This window comes from Cotesia typhae, unplaced genomic scaffold, assembly GCF_013202065.1.
Source record: "Cotesia typhae breed Kobodo isofemale line unplaced genomic scaffold, CoteBio_Ctyphae scaffold_13, whole genome shotgun sequence".
In the NCBI taxonomy this organism is placed as follows: Eukaryota; Metazoa; Arthropoda; class Insecta; order Hymenoptera; family Braconidae; genus Cotesia; species Cotesia typhae.
This window is the reverse complement of record NW_027423774.1, coordinates 7,025,332-7,053,321: the sequence shown is the minus strand read 5'-3', so window position 1 is coordinate 7,053,321 and position 27,990 is coordinate 7,025,332. Positions and strand designations below refer to the sequence as shown.

Here is a 27,990-nt window from a genome sequence, read left to right as displayed (position 1 = left end):
GAGTGTCAAAAAATAGTGATATCGTCGCATTGCCCTGCAGTAGCTGTTGGCGCAGCTGAGCCAGAGCACACAACTTAGGCATCCTATGTCGTATATACACACCTACACCTACACCTATATACATTGATACATTGATACCAACAATCAGCAGGGCTCTATATATATATTGAGGACAACGTATACAAGTAAAGGCACGAGGTGAAGTGGGTGGTGTTGAGCTAACACGACCCACAGCCCTACATTTGAGGACAACTAGTGCAAGCTAACCTTACAATATTATAACGTCTCTGCGCACGATTACATTGCTTACATACATTTTTATATGTCAGTCAATTGTGGCAGTATCCGCTGTGTCCTGCTTTTTTATGAAAACAAGTGTCACTAGTGAGTTTTGTATCCTGAATTGTCATCATCACCGAGTTTGATCCAGTAGTATTATTAGTAGTTGAGGTGTTTTAGCAGATGACAGTTTGAAGAAGCTGATGTTGGTGAGTTATTGTAATGAAAAATAAATAAAAAAATAAATTAAATTTGATAAATAAATAAATAAATAATAAAAGTGTTTGAAAAAGTAAGTGGTGACGCGTAGACGGGAAGAAGAACGTCCCCGCGTGAGCGGTGGCGTGAGAAGTGCTGGAGGTGGACCAGGAAGACGACGAGGTGTCGTGGTGTTTGCAGAATCACCTGTCAGCTCTTTAGCAGGTGTCCAAGGAGGTTATGGTCCATCAGAGGAGGGAGTGTTCAGGGTAAGATCATCATCGTCGGGATCGAGACACGTTGACTACCGCTGTGATGTATTGGACTCACCCTCGTCATCACGATCAAACGAGTTCATCGATATACCATATTCATCAGACCGGGTGGGTGTTATCGGTGTCGGAAGGACGTCGATTGTGAGTAGAGGGTTGCCGGGTGTGGTGCCTTCAGCCCGCGGCCTGGCCGGGAGTCCGGGTGACGACGAGGTCAGTGGAGGATGGAGTGACCTACGTCGTCATCCCCCGGAACGACTAAGACACGGAGCTGGCGGCGGTAGTAGTTTTGGTACCGAACGGCTGCTTCTCGACTCCGACGACGAGGAAGAGGAAGAGGAAGACGAGGAACTCCTCGACGAGTACCAGGAAGACCACGCGGAGAAAGAAAAATTCCACCCGGGGGAGCACCTGGAAGTGGAGGCGGAGGAGAAGCAGCCGGCAATGTCTAGGCAGTCCAATCGGACCACCGAACGGGACTTTAGAGAACGCGATTTTCGGGAACAACGTGGCGATATAAGGGATCGCGGCGCCTCTTCTGCCCCATCTGGGGACCACAGACCGCTGATTGACGAGCACCTGCCCAGGAGACAACACAGAGACAGAGATCGCGACGCTGATTACGATTATGAGCACAGTGCTACCGCTGCTACTGCGTCTTCCACTCATACCAATAATCCGGTAAGTTTTTACCATCACTATCATTATAATCATCATCATTATCTTCTTCTTAATTTATATTTATTTATTTATATTAGATATTTGTGTATATTTTAATTTAATTTAATTTAATTTTGTTTAATTGGAGGGCTAGTTTTTGCTAATGCAAAAGTTTGCGGCTTGATATACGTCCAACGGTTTAGATTGAGAAGAAAAAGACCCGGTTTGTGTAGTGTAGAATGTAGGTCAGTGTATAAGCTTGATGGAGCATTGGAGGTGTGCGCCTGCTCTGCTGGCTGGTTGCTCCTATCCACCAGAGCAGTGGAGCAAAGGGACAGGATTGGTTCTTCGTCTGTTCGTCGACGGAAGAACGGCCAGCGGGTTTCCTCTCTCGCACGTGCCCTTTATCATCTTCTTTTTCTTTCTTCCTGCTTTACTTCCATCTTTTTTATATTCCTATATATTTATACGTGGATGTATATCAATACATACATCCATGTGAATGTATATAGATGTATATGTATGAGAGCAGACTGCACCTTGACGTCTGCTATTTAATCTACTTGAGTGTTATCCACTATTGCCAAGGTTAAGAACGTTTTTTGTTACTTTTATCTCATTCTCTTTGTTTTTCATCCTTGCAAGCCGCTGAAATAGTTTACCTGGTTCCTAGAATCCTCCAGTTAGCTCTAAATGCTGTTCAGGTGGATAGGAGCAACAGCAAGAGACACGAACATGGCTAATCGTCAAAAAGAGTACTATATACTATATTTTGTATACATGGGCTTAGTTGATCTTGGCGTACTTGCACCTGCGCCTAAAAATAAACTTTTAAAAATTTAAAACGAAACCCTCGGGCAAATTTACAGAATTGCTATTATATTATTATATTATATATTTATATCTATATATATGTGAAAAGAGAATGGAGAAACGCCCATAAGTCATTTATTTCACGAATTATTATTCCTTTTATTTTATTTCAATTCGTAGAATTTGTGACTAATAATTTAATTGTATTGAATTTTTATTACTTGAAGAAATTTTTTTTATTTATTTTAGGGTTTCATTTAGCATCTTGAGGGTGTTTAATTAAAGCTAATTTATTTTGTTGATGGTAAAAGTAACTAATGAGCTGCTGCGGGGATTATTTAATGATACATGAGACATGATCAAATTGCAAGTTTATTTTTTTGTTCGCATGTATTTAGCATGTATTTATTTATTCGTAGTCTGTGCTAGGTATCAATGTGTGCGTATGTGTGTTGTTTTAAATAAAACCAGTGACGAACAAAGAATTTAAAAGTATAGGTTTATATGTATATATATCGTAAAATTTGGGTATTGTATAAAAAGTAAAATAATAAAATAAAAAAAGCCGTTATCTTATAAAATTGACTCTTGAAACTCAGCACTTGTGAAATGAGAATAAAAAAAAAAAGGTATCCGATGTGATGCGCAAAACCGGTCTGATGAGGGATAATGAAGTTTAACTTTAATTTTATTTCATACTTGAGTGCAGTTTGATCATTTTTGTTTTCATTTATTTACATATTGTCTAAGTATTGTAGTCGATGGGTGAATTTTTATTTTTTTTTATTATTTTATATTTTATTTAACAGATATTTAGTGCGATAGCTTTCACAAGATGACAGCTCGAATTGAATTTTGTGATTTCTCAGGACCAGTAATTTTTTTTTCTTTTTTTTTTTTAATCTTTTAAGTTTAACTGACCTGATCCTTATGATCCTGGTCTTTTCTACCGAGCCAGTCATCTCGTCATAGTCTTTACCTCGACTTCACTTAAGCTACATAATGTAACTCATAAATATATATTTTACAGAATATATATATATATATATATCGGGTGCATACCTAAAATATTGAACAGGTTTTTCGGATAATACAAGAATTTTAGGGGAGAGTATTTTTAAAAGATAGTATTAATATTTCTTTTTAATGGATTTCTTGACAATATTTACAAACTATTCTATTTAAATTTAAAAAAATAGTTCTGAGACAAAAAATAAAGGCTACTAGTTAATAATAAATAATAAATAAAATTTATTGATAAATCAAAGCTAGTGAAAGTTGATTATAATGAAAGTAGAAACTCGGTATTAAATACTGATACAAATATACGTATTTTATGTTATTATTAATATCCATATCCATAAAAAAAATACATCGAGGCAAGTAGACATATACACGATAATAATAAAACTCGATTGGTATTAATATAATAATTTGGGGCTTACATACAAATGTATATATCGCTCGCAAAAGGTTACTTGCTCTTAAAGTAGTCTAGACTTGTCGACTGTCGAATGATAATTAAAAATATTGGATGCCGGGTTTTTGGTTTAAAATCATGTGACGTGTCCTCGTATTACCCAGCCGCGGGTCTAGTATCTGGTGGACTAAATAAAAAAAAATAAAAATAAAATAAAAAACGAAATTAATAAGATTTAAATGCTGCTATGCGGACCATAGGCCAGTGGAGATCGGGGATAAGGTAAAGCTAAATGATGGGTGGTCAAATAAAGAATTTATGCTCGTTACCTGGGACGGTTTTTCTGCGAAATTAGCTTCGATTACACTCATACACATACATACGTATTTATTTTAAATACAGACCCATGAAAAAGATGATATATAAATATATAACGCTATAACGCAACGCATCGAGTAAAAAGACCAAACTAAAAACCAGCTAGACCAGGTATATTATATTGTATATCTACTATACCGATACCAGTAGACGTACTTTCTGTTGTATAGGTGCAAAACGCGATTAACTGAATTCATGAATAACTTAATAACAATAATCATAATAATCACAGTATATTTATAACAATAATAATGCTAATACTAATAAAAAAAGCGGTTGGATTGAGCACCTGGCTACACTTTTGTCGATTGCGCTCACCACTTCAATTATTGTTTCATTTCTTCTTCTTTTTTTTTTTTTTTTAATTTATTAAGGTACAATTTTAATTGTCAAGTGATGTCAGTCTAATAGAGAGAGTAATTTAATGTAAAAAATTAAAATTTATCAAACAAGAGAACAATACAATTATAAATTTGATAAATTTAAATAATACTATTTGGTTGCTGAGAATTCTCAGCTCGACGAGGCATGAAAATATGTCGGGGCCATTAATACCCGCCTTTTGCCTCCAATATACATACTTATCTCAATCTTGTGATAAAAAAACTACTGAGGACACGGTCCTGCAATTACGTCATCGCAAATACATGAAAGAGTCTTTAAATTTAAACAAGTATTGATAATTAATCAATAATGTATTTATAGTTAAAAAGTAAAGCTGTTGTGGATACTGGATTTACAAAGTACACACTGTCTAAACTCTTTAGAGTCTAAAGAGTTGGCTCTTAACTTGATTTATATATCATATATACAACCAGCATGTGTGTATTATATAAATAATATTATACATGCCGGGAGATATGTATGATCAGAAAAATATGTACATAAATAAAATAATGTTCGAGGAGGTGCATTCAACCGGTGAATAAGGGTTTAGTTTGAGAAGCAGTCGCTCAGAACGGCAACCCTTTACTTTAAAATATAGAACCGTGGCTAATTTCAATGGCTGGGCCTTAATCTAACGGACTTGATCATCGATCGGTGATGAAATATTGCCGCCGAAGAAGAACAATCGGTGAGAAAGTGAAAAAAAAAAAAAAAAAAAGAAGGTACCGATAATAAGTAGCAAGTATATGTACAATTGTAGCTAGAGGATAGGAATTGTCTGGGTGAAGAAAAAATATTCATCGGTTCGGCGGCCGAAGAATGTAACCAAGTACTTTAGAGCCAGGGGGCCACGGTCTGGACTACAGACTGAGGACTAGTAAACTTACATTAGCCGGGTCTGTAAGTCGTATCGACTCAGCTTCAGCGCCAGGTAGTAAAGAATAAGTAGGTATAGGTAATCTGTGAACGTAAAAACGCGAAAGGTATAAGTTAAGAGTTTGCTTTTTAGGTTGTATTGGGAGGACCGAGGACAGAGTTACTTATATACGTAGGGACCTTTAAGAAGTAAAAGGTAAGATTCGTTTAGTTTTGGTTGTCGTGTCTGAGTAGTCCTCATCGCCCACCTTACATTACATTAGTCGCCATCGGCTCTACGCTGCTCTCCTGAGTTGACTGTTGACGGTGCTTTTGCTTCTGTGTTGGTAAATGTTAGGTAATTGGTGAATAAAGAGTCAAAATTAGTATCAGAGAAAGAATTTATAAAACAGATGAGATTAGTATTTGGTTATAAGCGTAGGTAGGTATGTCGCGGCTTTTTCCCTCGGACTTGCCTTTTTTTTCTTGCTCTTATTCTCGATTTGGTTTATCTTCACCAACTTTTTGCTGTTGGTCCAGGTCTTGTTATTTTTATTCGTTTTCCATGTAGTAAAACTACTCTAGCGCATCAACATCGCTAGGTATATAACTTAAACTACCCCATACTCTCTGTAGCACTTATTATTATAAGTTACAAGGCTTACTCAGCTCAGATAGATTCGACGGATACATACCTGATGCAAGACGTGTATGGGTACCACACAGATGGAGATACTCTAGTACATAAGCTCGCTTTTGGCGGCCAAATCCTCCATCCATGGCATCTTCTACTTCTTCTCTATCTTATTCTTCCTCCTGCTATCCTCTTCAGTTCTTTCGTTAAGGTTACCTTTAAATTTCTTGTTCAGCGTCCTTCGTATTTTGGGCTGCTAGCTCCTAGCTGCCCATTGCCCAGGAACCCGCCGGCAAATCTTTATACTTTGGTTTGGTTCACTTCTTATATATTAGTTTGCTATATCTAAACTCTGGTATAGGATAGCAATTTTTACTCTGGTCTACAACCATGAGTCTCCACTATCTTGGTTCTCTGTTTCTTTGTCTTGAGTGTCCAGTCGACGTATTTACGTCGTATTTATACCTGATGGCGATCCTGCTGTCTGCCGTAAACTGAGATCCTTTTTTCGTTAAATCATTAACCAATTGTCATGCAAAAAAGATATATATTTCATTTTTATTATTTCTTCCTTTTTTTTTTACTTGTCATTTTGGTTAAGGATTTTTCTGAGAACCGGGTATTGAGACACGGCAAATTGCTGGAATACGAATAACCAAAGATAAATTTAATAGTCCTACACTTATTTACAGTACAGCACTTTTATTATTGTTCTTGCTCACCGTAAAAAGGATCAGCTGAAAAATTAAGATCTTGTACTTTACTCAGGCAGATGATATGCTCACCAGAACATCAAAAGACAGGTGCAGCTTGACGTATCAAGTTTCCGAGTATCTAAATATTTATAATTGCTTGATCAAAATTTTTAGATACTGTTGTTAGATTAGGTTTGCTTGATCAGCATAACCCATACTCCAAAATAAAACCTCAACTTCTAGATCATGATACTGGGAGTAATAATAAAGAATACATTGTCTAAAAAGAGAATAGAATTAGGTTTTATAAAAATTTCAGACACACAATATATAATGATACTTCTAGACATAAATGTAACACCAGTAATTTGTACATACGTCAGATGGCGTCTGTTCGTGACTGGTTCATATTATATCGGTCAACAGAAAATAATACATGTATTAAATGTTAGGTTTTATAAATTAGAATTCAAATAAGCAGCGGCAGCGGCGTCCTGTTGTTTGTTGATAGTCTTGTTCTTGTTTTTCTGTTCCTCCCTTGGTAACTTTTTTGTTCTTTTAATCTTGGCAGTTCCTGCTTCACATTATCAAGTACCTGAAAGTTATTATTTTTAAAAAATACAGTGGGCTTATTTAACCGAGAATTTAGATTATACGCATTAAGAAAAAATAGACGGCAACACGGCGGTGATGCCGACTCTTACCTTACCTAGTCGATTGTAAAACTCTCTACTATTATTCCTGGAAATTTAATACAGATATCGTATATGTGCGACTACACGTATATATAAATACGGATATACGAATGTATACTTTATTCCCTTTCTCTACCGACAATCTTTCTCGTCGTTTTTCTCTCCATACTCATCCGACTAATAAAAGCTAACGTATGGGTAAGCTTCAAGGTCCTTTGGCTAAAATTCTTTTGCTCATCATCTTTCTTGCCTCTTATTATTATTTCATTCTTTATTTCACTCTTACTTACGTATACATATACTTTTTTTTTTTATTTTTTATTTCAACTTCCATCTCGTTTATTTTTATTACTCCTCTTTTTCTCATTTTCTCACCAGTCACCAAAAATATAAAATATAATTAACTAAATTCTCTTATTACTCATCGCTTCTACTTACCAATACCAAATTTAAAACTAATACCACCAGACATAGTTTTTTATTTTTAAATATCATCATTATATATTTATTTCTATACTGTAATAATTTAAGCTCAATTTTATAGACAGTGCTGCCCACTTTGTTTTACTAATCCAATCATTTGGAAAAAATTAGAAAAACTTTCCGCTACTTTCGTAATTAAATTGCGCTTATTACGTTTTTGAACTTGAAGAGCTCAAAAATATAAGTTTCATGTAGTTTTGAGCTCTCCGAACTCAAAAATCTGATAGAAATTTAATAAAACACTATTTTTTGAATTTTCAAACCGCAATAACATTCGACGCAGTTTTTTAAATTCTATGATACATTTTTAAATACAAATTGATAAAACCGAAAGTTTCGGTGTAATCCGAAAAAAACGCTTTTATTCGATTTCTTTCGTCAACGATAACTCACGAACAAATCAACCGATTTTGACCGGCTTGGTGGCGATCGACGTGGTTTTTCGATGTTAAGAGCTGATTAGTTTTTGGAATTGATCGATCGAGCCGTTTGAAATTTTGATTTGAAAAAATTTTTTTTCGAGGTTTTTTTAAGATTCCTCAAAATCTACCGGTTGAAATCGGTCCAAATTGTATTTAAAATCTGAGTTTGGTCAAGCCCTTCAAATGACACCAACCGCGATCAAATCGGCCAAGCCGTCCAAAAGTTATGAGAGGTTTACACACACACACACACACACACACACACACACACACACACACACACACACACACACACATCGCGGAAATAGTCAGGGAAGCTTCCTAGGACCTCAAAACGTCAAGATCTGATGAAAACTCGATTTTCAGAAAACGAAGTAAAAATAATAACTTCTCGATTTTTGAAAATTTTCAATTTTCTTAGCGGGAAGTTAAAAAGTTTAATTAATAATATCATGAAATTTAAGAAAACCAAGTGGAAGGTACAGTCTAAGAGTTTTCTTAACCAAAGTTAAATATTATATCTTCTTTGTAATGTAAGTAAAGAAGAAAAAAAGAAAAAAAAAAACGAGTCTACTTATACTAGTTTTCTAGTTTAATTTAAATAGGCACCATCTGTCGCAGGTCAATCACGTTTTAAAGAAAGTTCTTCTCTTTTTCTTAAAACTTATCCCAACAATAACCGATAATCTTGTGCATTTAAGACATCTCACGTAAAAATATGTACGTCCCTTTCAACTGACCGTCGAAGAGCTGAGTGGAGGTTGTATCTGGTAAATAATAAACGTCGAAAAAGCTGTAACACAATGATAATAATTCAACACGCATATTGACAATTGAAGCATATTCACTGTACTAATTCATAAAATCTTTTCAGACTTACCCATGGCGTCCAAAAATATACCCATAAAAAACGATGTAAAGAATAAAGTAATGAAGGTCATAAAAAGAAGCCATATAGTCAGCCATTATAACGTACCAAACTCGGTTTTTTTTTTTTTTTCATTTTTATTTTTATTCGTACTGAAGAATGCCGAATAAAAATGTAGATGGGGATGAGGACATGCTGTTAGTCTGAGTTGACTGCATTAAACTGAGCACAACGAACAACACACGGTACGAGAATTTGCAGCCTAAACTCGACGTGAGGCATGTAGGCCTTATGTTGTTGTTCCTCGACGTAGGCCCAGACTTGTAGATCTGGTGGCTGGTGATTGGGCGGGGGTGTGATGAGCCCAGGTCCTGGATACATAAAAATAACAAGAAATCAGAATTAGTATGAGAAAGAAGTAGAAGTTAGTATGGATACTTACAGACTGCATCACGTCATTACTCATCTCTTTCTTCTTTTATCTCTTGTTTCTCTATTTTTATCTAGCTGTCTCACTCGTTTCGTATTTTATTTAAACAGAGAGGATAATTTTAGGAAAAGACCGGGAGATAGAGACAGTTGCAGATGAAAACGAGAGCGTAAGCTTGAGATCTGTAATCTAAAGCATAAGTATAAGTACTTATGTATGTTGTTTAGTTATGCACGGATGTTGATTCTTATGGATGTATGGATGTATGGACATTACTGGTATGCTATGGATTTAGATTTTTTATATTTATATTTAAATGTGTATGTGAGACCGTGAAGGGTGAGGGGAATGCTAAGACTGCGGTCAAAGTGACGAGGGTATGATGTTCTTCTTAATGCTCAACGGCAGGTATATTTTCTCACTTGTTCTTTCTCTCTGACTCTCGCTTATGTTCATCTACTTTTATATATATTTATAATAATAATATATAAATATGTATGTGTATACACATACTCATTTTAGGTATACGTGCTTTTTTATATTCGTAAATTCCTATACTTATAATATGCGTATTGATGCTTATATTCTATATTCTACACTATTTTAATTTTAATTTATTTACCTTTTACCTTGGGTTTATGTAGGTATATAGGTATGCTAGGTATACCGTATAGTAGTACAAAGTAATGCTGTGGAGTAAATATATGAGGGAGGAGAATTTTTGTTAAAAAAATGTTTTTTTGGGTTCCTGGAAATTTAACATATTTTTTTTTTTAAGTTAATTGTATAGTACAATTATGCCTTTTACGCTTTTAACCTTTTGTTAGGCTTATTTAAAGATAATTAATGTTTATTTTTCTTTTTCTCCATTTATTTTCATTTTCTAAAAATTAACTAAAATATGTATATGTACAAATGAAAAGCTAAATGACTATTTTAATTAAATATTTTAGACCGTTTTAACCATAGAGGAATTTGAGTTAAAATAATTAAAGCTAGAGGATTTAAAAACGATAGTGGATATATGATCATTAAATAAATATGTTATCGAAGAATATGATCGTGAAATTACAGGCAAGGTCTAACGGAAGAGCTTACACACTTACGGAGAAGAAACGTGATCGTGACAGCCTGCAGTTGGTGAATTTAGGCGTGCCAGTGAGAAGACACGTTGTTGTAAGTAATTAACGACCAAAAGTTTACAAAAAATCTAAGAAAATTTTTAAAATTAAATTTTTAAATAAAAGCAAAGTTACATAATAATAATAGCAATAAATTCACTTTGCACAAGTCAAAATTTCTTTAATAAAATAGTTACAATTTGAATAACGCTTGGCAAGCTTCGCACTCCACAATCGCAGCTTTAGCACTAATTTAATAACAATGCTTAAGCCAAAAAGCTGCGAGAACAGTAAATTTACAACTTCAGGCTGTTGAAAAAAAAAAAAAAAAATAAAAAAAAAAAACTCATCTATTTTATGAAACTCGGCGCTAAATGTGAAAGTAAAGCACCTAACATTGTATTAGCTTCTTTTCATGTTCAAAGAAGAAATATTTAAAACGTTGAAAAATTTTTTTAACGTCAATTATTCGTTTCGGTAATGTCTGCAAACGCATTACTACATTTTTCTATTCAACCGAGGTAAACTCAACTTTCTCGTACATTTTTCATTTCCCCGCTACGCCCCCGGGGATGCAAATGGTCACTCCATTGTTACATCTTGAAGAAGAAAAAAAAGAAAAAAAGAGACCAGACCGAGTAAAGAAAAATTTAACTACTCGCACATGGTTTTAAAGAAAATAAAAGTTCATCAAGGTCTAGATTATCTTAAAAACCACCAACCACTTGAAGCTATTGTGCTCGAAAAAAAATCTTTACCTTTGCCGTATCTACACAAAGACTTACTAATCATAATAACAATAACCGGGCAGGCTAAAGTTAAATTTTCCATTAAAGCAAATTAAACAAACCGTCGGACAAAAAAACAATAATTTAATTTAAAATTTAAATATCATGACCTTGTTTTTTTAATCGTCACTTTCAAAGAAGTCTATGCGCTTGCCCTCAGTAATTTTTTTTCATCTCTCATCCCTCTTTAACTCACACAATTATTTCTTTCTTTAAACACACATACTAATGCATTATTTCATTTACTACTTTAGCTTGCATAGTTGTATATAAATACATACTTGTGGATTATATACATATATATATACATATAAGCGGGCCTAAGCAGCAACGCGTCAACATTGCTCTCTATTCATTGGCCGCTATGCGCCGAAACAAAACGAAAGAGTGCACACGTCTTTCAAGGATAACGACTATGGTCCCAAGCTTGAATACTTACCGCAAGGACCTAACGCCATATTTTTGACAATTGAATTTTTGTCTTACATTATTTCCTAATTTAATTACATATTTTTCATTTTTTTATTTAGTTTACTCCAAAATTTTTGGTAATAAAAACTATTTAATACTCTAATAAATTTTAAGCAATTTAAAAATTTTAACAATCTTAAAATTCGATTGCCCAATTTTAAAACAAACTGCAAATTTATTAATACACTGAAAAAAAAAATTCTTGACTGGAGTGTAAATTTTCTTGCCTTCTTAATAAAATATTACGGAAAATTGAAAATTTCTTGAATCAAGTTAAAAAAATTTCTTCTTGCTCTAAAATAACTTTTGTCTTCCTTAAAATTTTTTGGCACAAGAAGTTTGTTTTTTCTATGTATTATTTTTTTTTTAATTATTTTAAAGTACATCAATCGATATTTCTTTAATTAATAAAAAAATTAACGCTTCTAATTAACGAAAAATTCAACTAATCTAAAAAAGTCTTAATTAAATGAAATAATGAAAAATTTTATTACTTTGCGGTAATTTAATTAAGAAGAAAGTAAAATAAATAAAATGAAGTAAAAATATAAGTTTAAATAAAAAATGATAAATAGTGATTAAAAAAGAAAAAATGGTGATAAAAAATGACCCTGTATGCAGAGGGTTAAAAATGACTGCAGAATAAAAAGAGTTTAAATGAGCCTGCAGTGTATAAACTCGAAATTTCCATGAGCAAAAAGATATACATAAGTAAGCCACGCTATAAAAAAAGAAGCTAATGAATAAGAGGATAGATTAAAGTATAAAGTATAGAATAGGGACATGAGGCAAAGCCGCTAGATATATATATATATATATATATATATATATATATATATATATATATATATATATATATATATATCCTTGTACAATTGACCTTGACTAGGCCCAAAGTATATATACCAATACGGTGGTTGGGGTGTTGCTCGCTATTTCGTAGACCCTATATCCCCTTTACCTTATTTCAGTGTTACCTCCACTTCTTAACTTCTTGACTCCTCTCTTCCTCGACTTTTTCTACCTCCTCTGAATCCTCCTCCTCTCGTTCTTAGGCTCGATCATTGTCTCTCTGCCTCGGGTCCCGGTATATATCTTGCTCCCTTTACCAGCTCGTGGTGATGCCACAGACCCTGTAGTTCTGCATTCGCAGACTCCTCCATCAAGGACACTACAAAAAGTACATTAGACGAAAACACGTTGCCATTATACACGACGACGGCTAAAAATTCTACTCTAGCTTATACTTATACTTATACTTATACTTATACTTATACTTATACTGTGCTATGCTGGATCCTCAATCCGAAGATCCGAACATCCGAACACCAGCCAACACAACTGTTACCAGTTACCACTAATACTTATACATATACTTCTTCTTGGCTCCTATATACATCACCATCATTTTTTTATTTATTTTTTATCGTGGTTTATTATTCTCCTTTTGCGGCATCATCAGTACCTGTGGCCAAACCTTGTCTCTCTTTCGGGTACCACACTAAAGTCTTTGTAACTTTAAGATAACTAAGTCCTCAAAATAACAAAAAAAAATTTATTTAGTATCAACCACATATATATCTTTTTATTATTATTATTCAAAATTTAAATTTTCAATAATAATACAAGTTAAAATTTACTTTCATAATAATATTGCTTTAAAATTCAAATTGAGAATGTCTTTATAGAATTACAAAAATTTTTAGACTATATTGATGCTCAAAAAAATGCGCTATAATTTTTACGCAAAATAAATAAATGCAAAATTTTTTAAATAAAATTCTATAATTTGCTAATTAAAACTTTGGTAATAATATTTATCATTAATTTGATCACAAAGTACCCACAGAAAAAAAGGTTCACTTGAGTCAAGAAAATATTTTTTTTCCTAATTATTTTCTTGAGCGAAAAAAATTTTTTTTTGACACAAGAAATTTCACTTGCTTCAAAAAATTAAATATCTCGATGGAAGTAAATTTTCATTAATACTTTTATTGAGTAACATGTTAAATTGGAAGATCTAATCATATTGGATCATTTTTTTTCATTCAATATGTAAAATTGCACGCTAAAATAGTATAAAATGGGTGTCAAATATTCAAGAGAAAAATTTTCTCAAGGTGAGAAAATTTTTTTCTTAGCCGAAGTAGGTGGCGCTACTTTCCTAAAGTATCTAAAAATTTTTATCAAATATAAAAATTTATTTTATCAAGTTTTTACGTTAATTTGATTGAAGAAATAATTACTTCCACCAAGAATAGAATTTCAAAAAAAATTTCGACCATCATAACTTCAATCTTCCTTCAGGCACCCGAAAATTTTCTTAAGTCAAGAATTTTGTTCTCCAGTCCAGAAATTTTTCTTTCTGTGCCGCTTTACGCACTGAAGCGGCGCCACGTGAGTTCAAGGTGACGCGCATTTACGAAAAAAGGGTTTAATTGCATGAATTTGTTAGAAAAATAACAATTTTTTTGTATTGTGTTCAAAATATTAAATTCTATATCTTATTGACTAGATTTTTTATTAAAAAGTAATCTTCAAAAGATCATACGATATAATATCTTAGTTATCTGTAAAAAGATTTAACTAAAAATAGTTACTTAAAGTACCAAATTTTAGATAAATTTACCAAAAAGAAGTAACTTGATGCGTGTGTTGATGAAATGAAATAGATTGCTATATATAGTATATTTATATATAAAGTAATCTTGGTCTATTTTATCATTTTCGTTAATAATAATGAAAGAATGTATAAATTTAAAACATTACCGCGGATTAATGATAAACACTATCATTTAATAAAATTGATAAAATCTTCGAAACTAAAATGCGTGATTAAAAAATATACGGAATTTGATTTTATCAAAAGAAACAAAATATAATTATAGACATATACATTTATATATCTTACTATTTTTTTTTCTTTTATTCGTGCTCATACTAGTCAAGATCAAGGTCAACTTTTGTCAGTCGATAGATATAATAGTTAAATTCAAGTTTTTTTCGTCTCTTCTTTCAGTGAGAGAGCCAGAATAAATTAGTAAATTTGGATTTGTTTGTTGGCTGATTAATAACATTTAATAAAAAATAATTAATAATGATATTTAATTATTTAATTAAATATTGCGATGGTTTATTGTGAGGTTTGTTATTGTAGTGTAGGTGAATTTATTAAGTACAGTTAATGGCAGTAGGTAAACGATAAAACGTGTAAACAGGTTTCCTTATACGGATTTCGAGTGTCTCATACGCATTTTTATTTATTTTTTATTTTTATTACTTTTGTAGATTTTTTGTGGGTTTACTTGCAAAGAGAAGAAGAGAATAATTAATAAAAAGAGACCCAAAGTTAATACGTTATTTTTATATATTTAGTCAATGTATTTATTACTAAATTATTCATATTACGGGTAAATAAATATCAGAGTATTAATTTTTAATATTACTTCTTATTCTTATTTTTACTTTTTTATATTTATGAATCCTGTAATGTAATTAAATAACTTGGACTTAGTTCTCTTCTGGAAAGTCCAATGAATTAAACAAATTTTTTTTATTACTCAGAGTTATATTATATATATATATATATATATATATAATATTTAAAATAATTAATTAGATCTGAAACTTTTTACGTACTAATTAGTCTCGTGGGACGCTGCTATTTATCAAAAAGTTTCTTAAATTATTGGAAAAATTTTATTTCTTATTCGGTCAATAAATTACCAGCTATTTTGCTTAATTGTTTTTTTATTCAATTAAAAAAAAATTGATTTAATTCAATATTTTTAAAAGTTTTATTGCTGGTTAAAAATACTTTTTTTTTTTTTTTTATTTTAGTTAATAAAATTTTATTAGTTCATTTTAATAAGTAATGTTTATTAATTTTTAACATTCATTAAAAAAAAAAATTATATTTCTTATTAGTTTAGAAAAAAATTTTTTAACAAAAAATTGATAATATTTTTTTTTTTAATATGATTATTAAAATAATTTTTTTAAAAATCCAAAATAAAATTTTTTTCCAACAATAATTGACCTCTTGTGGCCACACATGAAAGTTTCTTCCTCTGATCTTGAGTAGCTCACAAAAACCTCTACTTTATCAACCACGTCTTTGAAAGTACTTTTTTAAATATATAAATTAAAATGATCAAGGTTTTATTAAAAATAAATCATTACTTATTTATAACATCTTTAATTACATGTACAAGGCAACCCGAGAAATATTTTCACGGATAAAAAAATCCCAAAATACTTGACAAAGTAACAAACACAAATCGTAGCAAAGTATAATAAGAAGAATATTGTAAAAAATGTAGGAAGTAGAAGCGAGTTGGTGTTTATAAAAACTTAGATAATAAATAGCCGATTATATTTACATTAGAGTAATAAATGACTAGGAAATAATAATATTAATATAATAATAATAATAATAATAATAACAACGAATAACAAATTTAAAAAGCGTCAGGGAGCGATGCTGGCAGTGTAGTAAATTCAAGTTTATTTATAGCGTAGGAGGTTGCGTTGTGTTCCAAAATGATCAGCACTCGCGAGGGCTAGACAGTCATCAAGTCATCGCGTCCGTATTATCCACGTTTATATTTTTTTTTTGTATATTACTTTTTAAAATTTACTATTACATCAACAGTCCCCGTCAACTGCGCTAGATTTATTTCGTTTTCAAGTTCCTTCGTGCTTTATTTTTAACTTGATTCTTGTAAAAAGTAACTCAAAAAACTAACCGATTTATAAATATAATCCGTCTCAATGTTTCGGTGCTATAACATATGCCCTCCAAACTCAAAATTTTTTTAATGACGCCAATTAATCTCTTTATCAAGTCCGATAAATTTGTTAAGGAGATGATCAGCTGACAAAAATTTTATTCTTATAGAACTCGGTTTTAAAACTATATTCTTCTCTATTTAATTGTGTACTTAAATCATATATCTTCATTTAGATTTTGTTGTGTTAAAAAAATATATGGTAAAAAATGGCGCATCATTTGCGTCCCACACGTCAATATAAATCATTTGGCCGAAGAAAGGTAAATAATGATTAAAAAATGCATATTATTACACAGAAAGAAAAAAAGTCTAGAGTCAAGCGTAAATTTTCTTAAATCAAGAAAATCTTAAGGAAGATTGAAAATTTTTTGAATGAAGTTTTTTTTCAGCCAAGAAAATTTCTTCTTGCTCCAAAATAACTTCGGTCTTCCTTATAATTTTCTTGGTTCAAGAAATTTTTTTTTTCTGTGTATAGGCAATTTAGATTTTTTATTTTTTATACTAAAGTTTGTTGATATCATTCTTTTTTTTTTTTGGTTTTTAAGAATAAATACTTTTATTTCTTCTTTTAAACAATTTATTCCTTAAAAAATTTTAAGTTTTAATTTTTTTATTAATATTTTGATTTCTTCTTTTGAATTATATATTTTTTACTTACTTCAGTTTCACAATTTATTTTATTTTTAAAAGATATTAATGACTTTCATTAAAAAAACGTAACATTTAAAGCTTTTAACATTTATAATATAAATAATTTGATTTCTTCTTTTGAAAAATTAATTTACTTAAGAAACATTGTAATATTCCTAATTTTTAAAAATTTTCCATTTCATAAATATTATTTCTTCTTTCAAACAATTAACTTCATCAAATATCTAAAACTCCTTTTTTTTCTACATTTTTTAATAGTAATAAATCATATTCATCAAAAATCTCAAATAAGATATTTTAAACTTCTCCAATATCTTTTTCAACTTGAAAAATTTCTTAAATTTAATTTCTAAAAAAAAAAAAAAACTAAGTAATCTCTAAAAAACACTTGACAAAATCTATAATCACTTAATACTTTCTTCCCACACATCCATCCTAACTTCCAAAAGAAGCTATAAATAGCTCGCAATATTTATTTATAAATATTTTCCAAAAGAGGTGAAAGTGATAGCGAAGATATGAGAGTGCAGTGGCCGCGTCGTAACATTTGCGAGTACAACCGGAATACCACAGGGAGTCGTGACACCCGGAGTGAACCCCAACGCGAAAAGTCTCCTCTTCCTCCCCCCTATTATATTATACTCTACTCCACTTTATACGGGGTTTACGATCGATATAGTATACTAGCCGATGAGCTTAGTGGCTGTAGACAGCAGAAGTTTATTTTGGCCACCTGGCGGCGAGCATACTAACCAAGGTTTTTAAATAAACAATTGGCAATTATAAAATACATTAGTTCTGGTTTTATTTACGTATTTATTCGGCAAATTAATCAACAGTCTGACGTTTAATTATTATTTCAGATGAACGCTGGGGGAAGAAATCGATTGGGAAGAATCCGTGGGCGGAATTTCGGTGCGAAACACTGAAAATAATGATTGGAGCGTTACGAAAAAAGCAAGATTTAAGATTTAAGATTGAGTAACGATATAAGGGCGAGTCTCATCTAGGGGTAAAAAACAAGGGGTCGTTGATTCAATCAACGACACACGAGGACTGTTGTCTCTACTGCGCATGCGCCGCCATCTACATTCAAATGTCTATACTATATCTAAATTCTATATCTGTATACAATACATTTATTATATCTAGTACGTCGGCGCTGGTGCGTCGCCAGACTCGCTAGCACTACATCCACTTTTCCATACAAAATTAACCCTCAGTATTATGAAAAAAATTACTCCAGCACGTTCTTCTTTTGCGCCTCCGCGTTATTTTATCCGCCGCATACGAAAATAAAATTTTTAAATTAAAAAAATCCAGTTTAATTTAACAATGTCGAGATAAAATTGAACTAATAATAATTGGTGAAGAAATCAGTCTCTCGGTTGGCGGCGAAACAGGAAATGAAACTCGGAAAAAGATAAATATATTTATTTCACACGGTAAATATCATTTGTATGGGTCGAAAAAAATCAAGTGGTATCATCAGATGTGTCCAAATAAATTGCCGTAAGCGTGAAAAAAAAAAAAGAAAATATTTGTCAGCGCAATGCGGTATTGTATTATCGTCGTAAGACTTGAGTCAGTGAATGAAATGTCGGTCAATGTGTCTCGGGCTTTTTAACTTTACCGTAATCATCATCATGTGGATTCGTAACTCTGTTATATTTAACACTAATCTCACATAAACCTCATTATTTATTTCTTCTTTGCTTATTTCTTCTTATATTAATAATAATAATAATAATAATAGTATAAATAAGTAAACAAATAAACAAATAAAGTTAATAATATCATAAAACAAAAAAAACAAGGTTAGAAATGAAGTAGTGAAGATACATATGATCTGAAGAAAAATATTTTTTTATCTCCAAGACTTTATAAGTTAATAATTAAAATAAACAAGTGTTATTATTAATAATTAAGGAGAGCTGCGCAGAAACAATTATTTCTTTACTGCGTGGCTCTTTTTTCGGCGATGATAGGATATAATCAACATAACTCTGGCTACAATAAGCTTTTTACTCAGGTATTTTTTTTTTTTTTTTTAATTTAGTTTATTTATTTATTTATTTTTTTTTAATTTAATTTATTTATTTTTCTTTAGCTTAAGAGTGCAGGCTAATTTTTCCAAGATTGAGTTGAAAAATGTTTGAGAAAAAATAAATAATATGTAATGTTTATATTACGCGATTTGCGATATATTTTCACTGGGTTATTTGTGTGATGACCTCGATATTGGATAAAATACAGGCGAATGGTTACAGATATTTAATTGCCGCTTGAGAAGCCATGCAAATATTTATACGGAGCGTGTATGAGGATGATCGTTCAAGTGTGTACATATTCAAGTGCATCGATTTTATTATTTTCTTATTTTATGTTAGACACAAAATTTTTTTTAGACGGTTGAAATAATAATAATAGCGTTAAATTTATAAATTTATAAATTTATAACCGCGATAAGAAATGAATGATCGGTGGAAGAATGTAGGCTGCCTGAGAAATGAGAATATGTATTGTTAAATATTGTAAATATGCGCATGACTATAGATTGTGGCATTTGGCACTCGTTCAAAAGCTTCCTGGGTAAAACAGGGTGAGTCGAGGCCGTTGCTAAGGATACCGTAACCGTTACCTCCGAGACTGAGTTTACATGTCAATTTTTATTTAAAACACATTCAAATATTATTTATTTTATTATTGTCAATTTTATTTGCTGAGCTTGAAGCCTCGTTGGTTATTAAACAGTCAATTAATTTATATTTAAATAATTTACTATTGTATTTATATTTTCAGGGTTCGGCGGATTCAAATTATTCACAACCGAGCTCGGATCTTTCTCTTGACGAAGAAAAAGAAAGTTTGAGGCGTGAAAAAGAACGACAAGCTCTTAGTCAGCTTGAAAAAGCACGGGTAAGTTTTTTTTTTTCTTTATATAATATTTATTTACTGTAAATAAATTTAATAAATTATATGATATTCAAACTAGCTGACACGTGACAATTTATAGCATTTTTTTCTATAAAAAAATTGACAAATTTTTATAACACTGAAGTTGACAGACATTAAAAATTTTTTTAGAATTTTGTAACAATTAAATTATTACAAAAAAAATTTCACATGTGAAAATTAATATAAATTACAAGTGAAAATTTTTAAAAGCATTTTTTTATTGTAATTGATTTATTAAAAAAATTTTTAACATTGACAGCTGACCGCTAACTTCTGTATTATAAATTTTTGCATAACACTGAAGTTGACAGACATTAGAAATTTTTTTAGAATTTTGTAACAATTAAATTGTTATGAAAAAAATTTACTAGAAATATGTCACATGTTAAAATTAAAGAAAATTATTAGTGAAAATTTTTAGAAGCACTTTTAGTGTTGTAATTAATTTGTTAAAAAAATTTTAAGAATTGACAACTGTCAGCTAACTTCTGTGTCATATTTTTGCATCATATAATTTTTTAATTTTGAAAAAAAAAATTTTTTTTAATTCCTCTTAAAGACACTATTGTAATTTCTTGACAAATATTTAACAATTTTATTTATAACAAACGCATTAAATTTTATACATATAAAAATAAATATTTCTGACAATTACATAACTTGGATTATTTTGACAGCAAGTGGCTTTATTGTTTCGTGACAAGTAATAATTTATCTATCGCAATAAAACAAATTTATTTGTTGTAAAATGACAATAGAATTTTATAACATAAGAAAATAATAAATGATAAATATTAAAATAATCAATATATTTATAGACAAAACCCGTAGCGTTTGCCGTACGAACAAACGTAAGTTACGATGGATCCATCGACGATGATTCACCAGTTCACGGGTCCGCTGTTAGTTTTAACGTTCGTGACTTTCTCCATATTAAGGTACGCTTTAATATTTATTTTAATCACAAAATCATTATCCAACCCTTGTTTACTTTATTTCTTCCATTATAATAAAAATAATAATAATAAGAATCATCGTTATTATTTCTATATTTATATCAGTAAAAATAGAATAATGAATTATTGATATTCGGTAGGAAAAGTACGACAACAACTGGTGGATCGGAAGGCTAGTGAAAGAGGGCACCGATGTAGGATTTATTCCCTCGCCGGTCAAATTGGAATCCCTGAGGGTCCAAGCCAGCGCTGCAAGGGGTACCAAGGGCCTCTACTCGACGCGAGGCGGCTCCTCGAGTAATCTTGGAGAAAGTGGAATGCCATCACGTGGCTCCACTCCACCCACACCTGGTAATTTTTTTTATCTTTACTTAATTTAATCACCTACTCATTACTTGAATTAATTAATTTTTTCATTTCAGGCGATGACAGTGATAGTGTAGGTAATGCAAGGCCCGGTAAAACAACACTGACGACACCTCCGGCCAAGGAAAAACGGAAGAACTTTTTCAAAAAGCCGGTAATTTTATTTCTTTTAATTTAATTTAATTTATAAAAATTAATTACTGATAAAAAATATTTTTCTTTTGCATTTCATGGCTTAGTCCTACGTAAGTTAGACAAAAATAAATTATAAATGTTTTTGTAATTAACAGTAAATGTTTAAATGTCTTCATTTTATTGATTAAATATTTTATTTTGTTAATTTAAAAATTATAATTTCATTTGACAGGAAACTGCGACGCCTTATGATGTTGTACCTTCAATGAGGCCTGTTGTACTGGTAGGTCCATCGTTAAAGGGCTATGAGGTCACGGATATGATGCAAAAAGCACTTTTTGATTTCTTGAAACATAAATTTGAAGGACGGTAAGTTAAACTAGCAATCTTGCAGTCACCATGTAACTGTCGTGACTTATGAACTATAAATAAAATAAAATTTTGTTTTATTAAATAGTGACTTTTGTTAAATTGCACTGTACTTTCTTTAATATTGACATTTTTATAAATATAAGCTCATCTCGATGTTACACTCATCAAGAGCTTTCATTTGAGTATCCACATCAATTTTCATATATTATATATATATATATATATATATATATATATATATATATATATATATATATATATATATATATATATATATATATATATATATATATATATATATAAATATATAAAAAATTGATGTGGGTACTCAAATGAAAGGTTTCGATGAGTGTAATGCCGGGATGAGCTTATATCTTTAAAAATGTCAATAGTTCACAAAATACAAGGTGATTTCTTAATTATGTTGAATCGCACTGTACTTTCTTAAATATTGACGTTTTCAAAGATATAAGCTCATCCTGATGTTACACTCATCAAGAGCTTTCATTTGAGTACCCACATGCATTTTTATATATTTTTCATATATATGTATGTAATATATATAAACATATGAAAAATTGATGTTGATACTCAAATGAATGGTCTCCATGTGTGTAACATCGGGATGAACTCATATCTTCAAAAATGTCAATAGTTAACAAGATACAAGGTCATTTCTTCATTATGTATCTAAAGATAAAGCATTTTCGAATGCAGCCTAAATACTTGTCAGTGAGAATGAAATGAAAACTTGAAGATGCATAAATTCAAGTCAAGATCTTCGCAGTGACACTAAATTTCTTTAAAAAACCGATTTTATCATATGATTATCCTGGAAACAAAATTTTTTTTACTATTTTAATCATATAGATTTATTTTAATAAAAAAACTAATTAATAAAACAATTTCAGGATAATAATAACGAGGGTAATGGCGGACATATCGTTAGCGAAAAAATCCTTGCTGAACAATCCAACGAAGCGTGCAATAATGGAGCGGTCGACGAGTCGCAGCAGCTGCTTAGCCGAGGTCCAGGCGGAGATCGAGAGAATATTCGAGCTGGCTCGCACCCTGCAGCTCGTGGTCCTGGACTGCGACACGATAAACCACCCCTCGCAGCTTGCCAAGACCAGCCTGGCCCCGACTATCGTTTACTTGAAAATATCATCGCCAAAAGTTCTTCAGAGACTGATTAAATCCCGCGGCAAGTCCCAGACGAGACACCTCAACGTTCAGATGGTCGCCGCGGAGAAGCTGGCCCAGTGTCCTCCAGAGATGTTCGACGTGATACTGGACGAGAACCAGCTCGACGAAGCTTGCGAGCACGTCGCTGAGTACCTCGAGGCCTACTGGAGAGCCACGCATCCTCCGGTGGTCACTCCGGTGCCGAGAGCCATGACAGCCGCTTCTGATGTTCCTGTAGACGTTCTTGCACCTCGTGTGCCTTCAGGTATTTTTTTACTATTTTATTTTACTTCACTTATTATTTAACTTTAATTTTTTTTTGTACAGGATAATTTTATTTAATTAATTGCCGACAATTTCTATTATTTTCTTTCTTATTTTTTAGAGATTCGTCAAACGATTTTCGTTCTGTCTTTAAATAAATTGACACTCGTGTGTTGGATTTATTTGTTTTTTTTTTCTTTTCTTTTCTTCAAAAAGCGAAATAAATTAAGAATTTTTTTTTTTTAATGAAATGCCACTGGATAAAATTTTAAAGTAAATAGTCATTAAATATTAAATTGCAATAAATAAAATTAAGTTAAAGGTCAAATTGGTATGGTAGTATTGAATAAATAAAATTCGCTTTTTGATCGGTGAATAAAATAAAAAAAAAAAAGGTAAAAAAATGGCAATAACTATCAGCATATAAATATTTATTTATAATTATTTTTTTTTCTATAAAAAATATTAGGCAGCCGTCATGATTCATACTACGCTCACGATTCCAGAGGTAACAGAAACAGTTACGTTTGTATTCACAATAATTATTACTACTATAATTACTATACCAGCATAATATATAATATAATATATTTAGTCTAAGTACGTAATGTAAATGCAAATTACCTGAATGTACGCTGAACTTACATTATCTAAATATTCTTCTTTCGCCTGTCTGAACAACCTCTACTTCTTCTTCACCTCTTCTTATCTATTCTTGTTATCTCTCAGCCAAACCTCTTAACTTTAATTATAATATTTATTGATCGATCGATCGAAAGTCGTTGGTACTGAATCTCACGCCTCTCTTTATTAATTAATCAATCAATCTTAATTAATATAATAATAATTATATTATTTTTTTCCTTAATATTTAATAGAGTACCCACTTGGGTACTTAGCCTTCACTCTCTATTTATTTTCAGCATCTATGTATGGGTCTGCACACTTATTTCCATCCCAGTGATAAGTTTTCTTTATTTTTAAATCGCGTTAGTCATTTTTTTTTTTTTTTTTTTATTTTATATTTATTTATTTTAATATTTTCTCCATATACTACTTTACTCTTTTCTTTCTCTCTCTCTTTCTTTCTCTCTCTCTTTCTTTCTCTCTGCTACTTTTAATTATTCCAAAATTTCTATTTATCGCTACACTATTTTTTAATTTATTTTATTAACAAATTTAATTAAAAATAATTTATAATTACCATTTTTTTAAAATAAATTAAGGAGAGAGTTTTTTAATTCTAAATTTATTTTTTATTTATATATTTATATAAGTATGAAAGAGAATAATTGATAAAGTCGGCTTGGAAATAAATTAAAAAAAAAAATACTAATTTAATTTAATTATTTTATTTAAAAAAAAAAAAAAGTAATAGATCCGGTAGCTGCTACAGGAATCGTCCGAAAAGCAACAAGATTGAGTTTTAGGAAGTGATTATAAATACAAAGTATCAAGAAAAATATGTATATATTTATTTTTATATTGACGATTCGCACCCAGAGAGTGAGAGAGAGCGAGAGCGAGAAAGAGTTATTTTTTCCCAAGATTATAGTGGACCAATTTTAAATCAAGAGTATTATGTATCCAACCCATCCATTATTATTAAGAATAAGAAGATTTAAAAGAAACGATAAATAAAAATATTTTAGTATGAAATATTTATATATGCGCGTTAGTAAGTACCGCTAATTTATTGGCATGAAAAGGGTGCGAATGCGTCTTAAACTTTATCATAAAAGTTAATAATAAATAATGTCAACGCACATCTTTAACCGATTTTATCAATTTACTCTTCATTTATTTTTCTGCAAGGGCATTTGTAGAATAGACATCATATTAATAATAATCATTATATTAATAATAATTTAAATAGTTTATTTTTATTATTAATTTATTAATTTATCAACCGATATAAAATGGACAATTATTATTATTTTTGATAAGTACTTCCACCTAATACGGAATTTTATTTTTTCTGATGCATGCAATTTTTTTTTTTTAATAAAAATAATTTTTATTAAAAAATATAAAAAGAATTTTCCTTAAAAATAAAAAAAAAATAATTTTTATTGAAAATTAAAAAAAATAATTCTTATTAAAAATAATAAAAATAATTTCTATTAAAAATTACAAAAATAATTTTTATTAAAAATTGTAAAAATAATTTTTATCAAAAATTGTAAAAATAATTTTCATTAAAAATTATAAAAATTATTTTTATTTACAAACAAATTATTACATTAAAAATAACAATTATAATTTATATGTCGCATGTTTTTATTTCTTCATCAGCGTGATTTGCATTAAAAAATAAAACCAACTGACCCAAAGTGTGTTTAAAAAAAAAAAAAATCTAATTTTTGTAAAAAAAAATTTGTATTTAATTTAATTTTAATTTTCTAATTGAAAAAATTTTTTTTTTTAGGACAAAGTGCGTACGGAGGAGCACATGGAAGTACGAGGAGGTCGAGGCTGGAGCGAGGAACTCGGGAGCGAAACCACGAACGTGAGCTCGAACGTGAACGTGAACGTGAGCGCGAGCGAGAACGAGAACGTGAGCACGACTATGGGACCGAAGAAGAGTCTTACCTGGGAGGCGTCGACTACGGAAGCGTCTCACGACGTCGTCAGCAGGACTCAAGAGCCCTCAACGCCATTTAGGAGCTGGAGCCCCGGGGCTTGTCGCTGCAGCGATGTCCCAAACTTAAAACTACCGCCCTATAGGAAAATTAACAAACAAATAAACTAATTAATTAAATAAATAAATTATTTATTTATTTATTTATTTATTTAATAAATAAATAAGAAATGTTATATCCTATATTGAATTGTTTATTGAAGAAAGGTGACAAGATTGCCTACGAATTGTTGAGCCTTTAAAGGCTCTATTTAACAGACAGGGACACTCCTTTATATTATTATTAAATTTTAAATGTTTAATAATGATTAATAATTTATAATATTTAATATATAAATAATATTTCCTCTCTAGTCCATTGACTAATTATTTATTATTATTTTTTATTGTATTGTAATTAATTAAGAATATTAAATTAACAGGTGTTACTTTTTTTCTAAATAATTTATTAATTAATTTTTTAACTAATTAAAATTTTATCCCTAAATGATATTAATAATTATTAAAAATAATTAATAAATAAATTATAAACCCTGTTAATTTAATATTTTTTATTAATCTTAACAATTTAAATATATATATTGAATAATATATATATTTTTTTAAAATAATTATATTATTATAATTAATTTTTCTTCGCGCTGAAGACCGACCAATCCAATTAAAATTTTGTTTAATTAGATTATTATTTAATGGTATGTTTTTATTACTGTAGATAGTTTTATTTATATTAAAAAAAATGAAAAAAAAAAAAAAGAAAAAAAAAGTCGACTCAAATGATCGTATTTGTTAAAAAATTTTAATAATTATTTTTTGTTGTAAAAATAATTATAAATTTTGGTTGTCTAATTGTTTTGAATTGAATTTTGAAGTGACTACGGAAGCCTCCGGGGCAAAAAAAAAATTGTGGCGAAAAATTTTAATTAAGCAAAAAATACTGTTATTATAATAAGTAAATAAATTATTCGAATAAATGTACTGTCGGTGGCGATTGACAAGAAAATAAAACGCTATAAAAAGAAACAAAAGTTAAAAAAAAGTCGTACGTTTTACAGATAATTTATAAAAAAAAATAAAAAAAAAAAAAAAAGTAATATTTATAAATAAACAATGAAGAATGTTGGTGTACGGATTTGGGTCGATTGTGTTTAAAATGCAGGTACATTGTTGAAAATTTTTAAATAAACGATACTAGTAAGATTTAACTAAGTAAATAAATAAAAATTATAATAAATTGTACTGATGGCGAGAGACAATTGTAGCCAAAGTGTTTTTAAATTTTTATTTTAATTATTTGTCTTTTATCTTGGTAGTTATAGGTGTAATTAGATAGGGGATTTTTTTGTTGCCAAATTTATATTGCTTTAATTTTTTTATTTTATTTTAAAAAGTCGATTAGGCTGAATAATTAAATTTAAATCGGCTGTTATTATTGTAAAAGATTTAACTAAACAAATTATGTAAAAATGTGATTGTAAAAAAAAAGCGACGTGACATTTTAATTGCATGTTTAGTTGCATAATTAATTAATTAAAAAAAAATAATAAATAAATTTATTGATCGAAAAGAGACACTGTGTAGATCACCGTAGGAAAAATTTATATTTAAAAATAATATTTTCCAATTTTCATTATGAATAAAAAATAACGCACACGCTATTCGTGTAAATAGATCAAATTAAAGAGATATTATTATTATTATTATTATTATTATTATTATTATTATTATTATTAAAAAATAAATAAATGGAATATAAAGATCAAGTAATGAAATTTGTTGCAATTTTAGCATCAAAGTTAT

At 30.1% G+C, this 27,990-nt stretch overlaps 1 protein-coding gene and 1 long non-coding RNA gene across 11 annotated transcripts; one reads left to right on the top strand and one right to left on the bottom strand.

The window, feature by feature from the left end:
* The first annotated feature begins 1 nt into the window (after window position 1).
* On the top strand, window positions 2-27,908 carry Ca-beta (Calcium channel protein beta subunit). Of its 10 annotated transcripts, none has more exons than XM_074255284.1 (10): window positions 2-1,430; window positions 10,564-10,665; window positions 20,116-20,232; window positions 21,090-21,209; window positions 21,368-21,578; window positions 21,650-21,747; window positions 21,961-22,097; window positions 23,012-23,550; window positions 24,019-24,069; window positions 25,978-27,908. In XM_074255284.1, the coding sequence occupies exons 1-10, from the start codon at window positions 1,194-1,196 to the stop codon at window positions 26,211-26,213; spliced, it is 1,848 nt and encodes a 615-aa protein (XP_074111385.1). In that variant the 5' UTR covers window positions 2-1,193; the 3' UTR covers window positions 26,214-27,908. The 10 variants fall into 10 exon arrangements, 9 of the variants coding, with proteins under 9 accessions (XP_074111385.1, XP_074111384.1, XP_074111387.1 ...); XR_012480582.1 differs by lacking the exon at window positions 24,019-24,069 and adding an exon at window positions 24,922-25,227 and having other exon boundaries at window positions 577-1,430; window positions 25,978-26,119; XM_074255283.1 differs by having other exon boundaries at window positions 577-1,430; window positions 24,019-24,057.
* On the bottom strand, window positions 5,722-7,163 carry LOC141535386 (uncharacterized). The gene is made up of 3 exons (XR_012480586.1): window positions 6,970-7,163; window positions 6,619-6,871; window positions 5,722-6,536 (listed from the first exon to the last, which is right to left on the bottom strand). It is a non-coding gene; the product is annotated as an uncharacterized LOC141535386 (long non-coding RNA).
* Window positions 27,909-27,990: the final 82 nt, after the last annotated feature.

Bases quoted from the DNA above. Each gene is read 5' to 3' on its own strand.
- Ca-beta (XM_074255284.1), top strand. From the start codon at position 1,194: ATGTCTAGGCAGTCCAATCGGACCACCGAACGGGACTTTAGAGAACGC. The intron at 21,748-21,960 runs GTAATTTTATTT...TTCATTTGACAG, and splicing joins AGAACTTTTTCAAAAAGCCG to GAAACTGCGACGCCTTATGA. The intron at 23,551-24,018 runs GTATTTTTTTAC...AAAAAATATTAG, and splicing joins TGCACCTCGTGTGCCTTCAG to GCAGCCGTCATGATTCATAC.